Genomic DNA, 5,903 nt, shown 5'->3' with positions numbered 1-5,903 from the left:
CACACACACACACACACACACACACACACACACACACACACACACACACACACACACACACACACACACACAGCCCCACCTGGACCCCATGAGTTGCGCGCTATCCAGAACTGGTTGACATTGTCATACCTGCCAGGTTGGCAGCAGAGTGCCCGTGAGAGCTGCACCCCCATTGAGGCACACGGAGGTGCGGGGAGCGAGATACAGAAACATACCCAGTCACCAGGATGTGCAGCCAACGCCACAAAGAAGGCCTCAACACGACCCGCCAAGCAGCCGCGCGCCGCACCCGACCAGGGTGATGGCGTGGCCCTCAATAGTCGTGCTGCCGGGTGAGGGGCGGTAGACAGCCCTAGCTCGGGTGTAGTCCTTGAAAAAGGGCTTGAAATCGCTGTTTCGGGCCATCGCAGAAGAAACAACATGCAACAGCATGCACGTCGGGGTGAGCGCTGTACTGTGCTCTGCTGTGCTGCACAACGCATGCATGCCAGGCAGCCACATGCTCATTTACGCAACGCATTGCAGCACACATCCGCACAACCCGACTTCACCTGTAATGGTCAAAGCGTGTGACCTGAACATCGGCGCAGAGCACGCAGATAGGGTGGGTGGTGGCAGCGTAAGCGCATGCCTGGCAGCGGTCAGGCGACAACAAACACAACTACGCTGTGATAACAATGCCACTCTACAACATGTGACACAGTTTGCAACTCCGCACACGTTGTGTGTTTCTGTTTTAAGGGAGCTCTGTAGAACCAAGAAGAAAGCCGTCGCGACACCCGCCCCTCGACCAACACTCACTCAACTCCTCCTTCGCTCCCACATGCAAACATGCACGTACACCACGCACCCTAAAGTCGCTCCACGTGCACACATGCGTGCACATCATCATGCTCACCACGGCGCCGTACTTGCGGATGTGCTGCTGCGCCTTCCACAGTTGCGTGATGCGCACGAAACTGAACATACCCTGGGAGGCCAGGGGGCTGGTGTTGGCGCACGACCTCGCGCAGAGCTGCTGCTGCGTCGCGTCCCCCCTCATGTCGGGCGGCTGGTAGCGAAGGCAGTCCTCCAGCAGCAGCTGCCTCTTCTCCAGCTGCGCCAGTGTGTCCTTCAGCGTAGCCCCTGTGTCGCAGCTGAGCCGGTCGTTGCCGCAGTAGTGGAGGTCCTGCGGGGACAGCCGGCCAACGCTGTCCACGTCCTGGCCCAGGGCACTCGCGACCGCGGCCTGCACGCGACGGCCCCGCGGCCACAAGCGGAGCCGCGGCGAGCAAGGAGGCAGTGGGGTGCGTGCCGCATTTGAAGAAGTGAGATGTGGGTTGGTAACAAAAAAGAAAGGTGCAACAGAGTTCACAGGCACCAGTCCCGCACCTACAGGCCACAGCCTGGTGGAATTTGTGGAAATTTGTGGCAACGTGTTGAGCCGGCCAGCATGCGACAGTTGCGTCGCCCTCGCACCTCAGCGGCCGTGACGGCGACAAACGCCGTGCAGGTCAAGCACGCGCCCTGGTCTCGCGGGGGCGAGATGACACGATTGGGACCAACGTCGCGCGATTCGAGGGCGCTGTAGGTGGCGGGCGAAGTCGAAAGCATTAGCGTGGCGAGCTTCTCAGCGTCTGCGTGGGTGGTGGCAGCACCGTCGGCGACGAAAATGGCGGTCAGTGCCAGTGAAGCAGATTATCATGGGTCAGCTGGCTCGGGGGCGGCCGTCAGTCCATCGCCACCCCCGTTCCGGGCACGCCCGCGCCACGGCTGCTGCTTGGAGGTAGGGCGCATGCATGCGAGCTGCTGCAGGAGCAATGCCATGCCCCACCTTCCGCAACAATCGAAGAGCAGAGGGAGTCCTTTGACAAGCCCACGCAGGCAGTCCTCGGAGCCGCCTTGAGGGCCTGCTGCCAATCTTTGGCCCCGCTCCACTGCTTGGCGAAGGAGGCGTAGGCGTCAGCGAGCACGCTCCCGGGTGTGCGGCCTGCCCCCAATGGCTCGTCGCTTGGCACGAGGCCCTGGCCTGCCGGCCACCAGCATGGCATTAACAAATCAGTTGAGTGGTTCGGCTTGCGTCGGGTCAAGGAAGCCTGCTGACGGGTTGCAGCGAGCTCCCTCGCTCATCAGCGAGGAGGCACAGCCACCCCAGGATGCGATCAAAGTCACCATGCAGGCTGCACAGGGTAGGGGGACCAGCACGTGGCAGGGTAGACACCGCCCATGACCATGCCGCTGGTGAGCTGCTGCCAAGTGCGCATGCCACACTGTCCTGCGCATGCACATGTATGGCCGCAGCGCGTGTGTCGGCCGCGCGGCTGCACACCTGCGACCGCCGCAACCAGCAACGCCAGCACCAGGCTGCCGCAAGTCATGACGTTGTGCCAGCCCGGGCGCCGTCTCTGGGACGATCGCCCCAGGAGGCCTCCTAGCACCGGCCGAGTGGCTGCCATCGACCACACTTGCACCGATCTGCGTTATTGGGGATCCGCAGGACCTGTTTGCACCGACCGTGGTTTGTGATGCGATTTCACAGTGACAATTTGCAGGGGTCGCGACGCCTCAGCGGGTCTGGGACGATTCTGGGGGGGTCACCCGCAGCGAGGATGAGTGCCCGCGCCTTTCGGAGTGACACGAGCACTGTGGGCGGTAGCTGACGACCGCTGAACATGATGTATCTACGGTGGTGACCACTCTAGGCGCCCTACGGTACGGTGATCGAACCCTCGTCAATGCATGCATGCAGGGACGGATTTCATTTATATCACAGAAGTTGCATGCATGCAGTGAGGAGCACGCCGTTACCCTGTGGTGACTGGAGGAGCCCAGCACTGCCCGCGGATGCGCTGCACACGCTCGCGCCGTGAACTGGGCGCACTGCCGGCGGGAATCCACTCTTGTCCGTGGTCCTATACGGTGAATTCACCCAGAGTGCGTCCCATGCGACCAAATCAATGCCCACACAAGGTTCCCGTCTTTTTAAGGGAATGAATACCCACTTATCAAATGTTGCATGCAGCAGTGTGACGACCGATGGACAGTTTAATTGGTTGTCAAGCAGCTCGGGTTGCGATCATGCAGTGCCGTACGACGTCCCGATGCCCCCTTTGAGCCATGCGGCCGCCGCTGCACTCACACTGAAAGGGCGAGTGGCGTGCAACCAAGCGGTGGGACGCCCAGCAGCGCCTGTCCGCCCCCTTCATCTGGAAGAACTTGAGCCAGGATACACATACAGCCACCATGGCCAAGGCTGGCGCGGCTGCCGGCTTGATAGTGAGCAGCCCTGCTGACACTGTGGGTCAGCCGCACGCGCGAAGCTGCCATCCACAGGCAGGCGCGAACATCAGACTGGCGCGCAAACAGCAGAATGGTGGCTGTGGTTGCACGTCAGGCGTGCAATGAACCTGCTGCTGGGCCGTGTGGAAGAGGACAGCCCGGCTGCCAGAGATTGTCCGTCCGCCAGCCAGCTGTACGTACCGCGTGCATCTGGTGACCCACGCAGCTTGGTCAGGAGGGGGGGAGGGGCGCAGGTGACTCGCTCGACCCCGCGTCTGTCCTGTGCGTGGCCGCCATGGCATGCCGCTGCCGTGCATCCGCCCGAGGTGCGTGCAACGAGCCTGAGGCGCGTCACCGCCTGCTGCGGCGCCGCACCACTACAGTATCCCCCTGCACACCAGGCTCGCGTCACAGCTCAAGGCTGTGACTCGTGATGTGTTAGTCATCCCGCAAGGTTGCCGCTATTGCCATTGGCCTCCCTAGCCTTTGCGTGGCTGGTTGGCCGTCAAAATCAGGTCGGCTGCCGTGTGTTCACGCAACTGGTGGGGTAACATGTGCAGTACTGCCAGCCCAACCCAGGTGGCGGCCCAGCACGTGCACGTCGGCCGATGCTCTGCCGACGCCTCTGTCCGACAGAGACTTGCAGTTGCGAACGCTGTGCGCCGAGCACAGCAAGCTGGCTGTCCCACGCGCACACGAAGCTTAGGGTAACGTGACGCGCCTGAAGCTGCGACAGTCGAGGGGTGCTGATGTGGTGCTGACTGTGCCCACGCAAAGCTGTCTCATTTTACTCGACATATAGTTTATGAACATGCAGCTTTGGAGCCCGCAAGCAGCAGTTTGCACAGTCGGCCCCAAACGCCTCCCGCACCACCTCAGCGTCAGGCCCCACGCGGCGCTTGTGGTAAACGGGGCACATCCAGGCCACCAGCAATGCAAAGGGCGCGGAGTAGCCCGCCAGGTAGTGGCCGCAAAAGAGGAGCACTTCGGAGCTGTTCACATGTAGAAAGCGCAACAGCCCAGGGTAGGAGGGGGAAGGGGGCAGCAGGGCACACGTGGGTTCACTTGTGCAGGGGTCCTTCGCAAAGGGAGCTCCTTGAGGCTGGTACAAAGGGTGTTTGTTGTGAGAGCTGGCAACCAGCCAAAACGTCGCCTGACAGGCGGTGATGATTGCACACCAAAGGCACTGCTTCACAGGCGTCCATCCCTCTAAGCTGTTGATGCTCCTGGCGTGCGCGCGGGGAGCAGCGGGCGCCGACGCCGGCGTGTGCTGGCGCCTGCCGAAGCCAGCGGCGCGATGCTCACGGCCACGAGCCGTCCAACGCCCACCTGTACCGGCTTGAAAGGCCACGTTATCACCAGCCGCCCAGGCGCCAGCACTCCGTCGCACACCGACCCAAGGGCGTCCGCGGCCGACCAATCGAGGCTGATTGCTGCTGTGATGCAGGGCCCCCGATTGATCGTACACAGTGAGCCCAGCTGCCTCTGCCGCACGGTCAAGCGGCGGCGGCGGCGCCGCTGTCGCGATCAGGTGGCGCTGCGGCGGCCGGCAGTGGACGGCGGGCATAATGGCTGTAAAGGCCAGTGATGATGCGGCCCGCGCGGCGCCGCAGCGCCGGCTGCATGTCATGGTGGGCGGGCGCGAGTGGGCCATAGCGCGGGACGCGGCGCACGGAGCCACCGGCGATAAAGACAAAGCAGGTGGCAAACACGAGCCGCACGCAGGGTGGCGAGTTACCGCCAGGGCCCAGCACGGCGGGAGCAAGGTTCAGGGCGGCCAGAAGGGTGGCCAGCTGCAGCGCCTGCCGCCGGGCGGCGCGCGCCCACTCCCTCAAGCGGCGCCAGGCGCCGGTTCCCGCGGCGGCCCGGCTGCTGCTGCTGCTGCTGCTGCTCGCTGCTGCTGCTAAGCTGGGAGCAGCGGGCGGCGGCCTCGCCAGCCAACACGACTGGCGACATGGTCCAGCCTGTGTGCGCGCTGCTCCACCAGCCAGTGACCGCCTGCAGCTGCAGCTGCCACACAGCTTCCCACTGCTCGGGCATATGCTGCGCGGAGGGCACCACATCAATCAGCGGCTCTTCGCCCTCCGACACGCGGCGCACCAGCAGCGCTGCGCGGGGACCTAGGGAGCAGCAGCGGGGCGGGGGGCGGCGGCGTCGGGCGAGTGCAATGTTGCAGCCCGCGGCGGATGGCGATTGGCGTGCCTTGATTTGAGGTCCCGAGCAAGAAGCGCAAAGCCGGCCGCCCGCTCGCAGCGTTCAGCCCGAGCCCGCGCGGGCCAGGGCTGCCCCTGGACCCCGCCGGCCCGGCCCGGTGTCGAGCGCAGCTGCTTCCCGGTTTCCCCCCAGCTTCCTTGCAGCTGCTCACCCACAGGGAGCTCCAGCTCAACCATTGCCAGGCGGGACAAGAACAGCAGGCCTACCTAGGGCCATCGTCCTGTGTGCGTGTTTGCGTTTGTGCTCGTTGTGAGTGTGGGAGGGCGAGTGGAGCAGAGAGGGAAGGGAATGCGCAGGGTGCGCGGGTGAAACCCGCTGGTGCCGCCACGCGCCGCGGCCAGGCTTTCAAGAGCAGCCCACGGGCGCCGCCAGAGCCCGCCGCTCCCTACAAACAATACGAACCCCCCTCTTCTGACAACCACAATTAGCTT

The 5,903-nt window shown here is 63.8% G+C and overlaps 2 protein-coding genes across 2 annotated transcripts; both read right to left on the bottom strand.

Moving 5' to 3' along the window:
• Positions 1 to 551: 551 nt before the first annotated feature.
• Positions 552 to 1,593, bottom strand: MNEG_13143 (hypothetical protein; the record flags this gene model as incomplete). The annotated part of the gene is made up of 3 exons (XM_014038386.1): positions 552 to 574; positions 899 to 1,228; positions 1,459 to 1,593. Coding segments are annotated over 3 exons (488 nt in total), but the record flags the coding sequence as incomplete, so codon positions are not given.
• Positions 1,594 to 4,754: 3,161 nt separating this feature from the next.
• MNEG_13142 (hypothetical protein) lies at positions 4,755 to 5,060 on the bottom strand (the record flags this gene model as incomplete). Its single annotated transcript, XM_014038385.1, has 1 exon — positions 4,755 to 5,060. A coding segment is annotated over one exon (306 nt), but the record flags the coding sequence as incomplete, so codon positions are not given.
• Between the last annotated feature and the right edge of the window lie 843 nt (positions 5,061 to 5,903).

Source organism: Monoraphidium neglectum (assembly GCF_000611645.1).
Source record: "Monoraphidium neglectum strain SAG 48.87 unplaced genomic scaffold scaffold03651, whole genome shotgun sequence".
NCBI classification, from domain to species: domain Eukaryota; kingdom Viridiplantae; phylum Chlorophyta; class Chlorophyceae; order Sphaeropleales; family Selenastraceae; genus Monoraphidium; species Monoraphidium neglectum.
The sequence above is the reverse complement of the archived record's forward strand: the minus strand, read 5'-3'. Positions and strand labels throughout refer to the sequence as shown.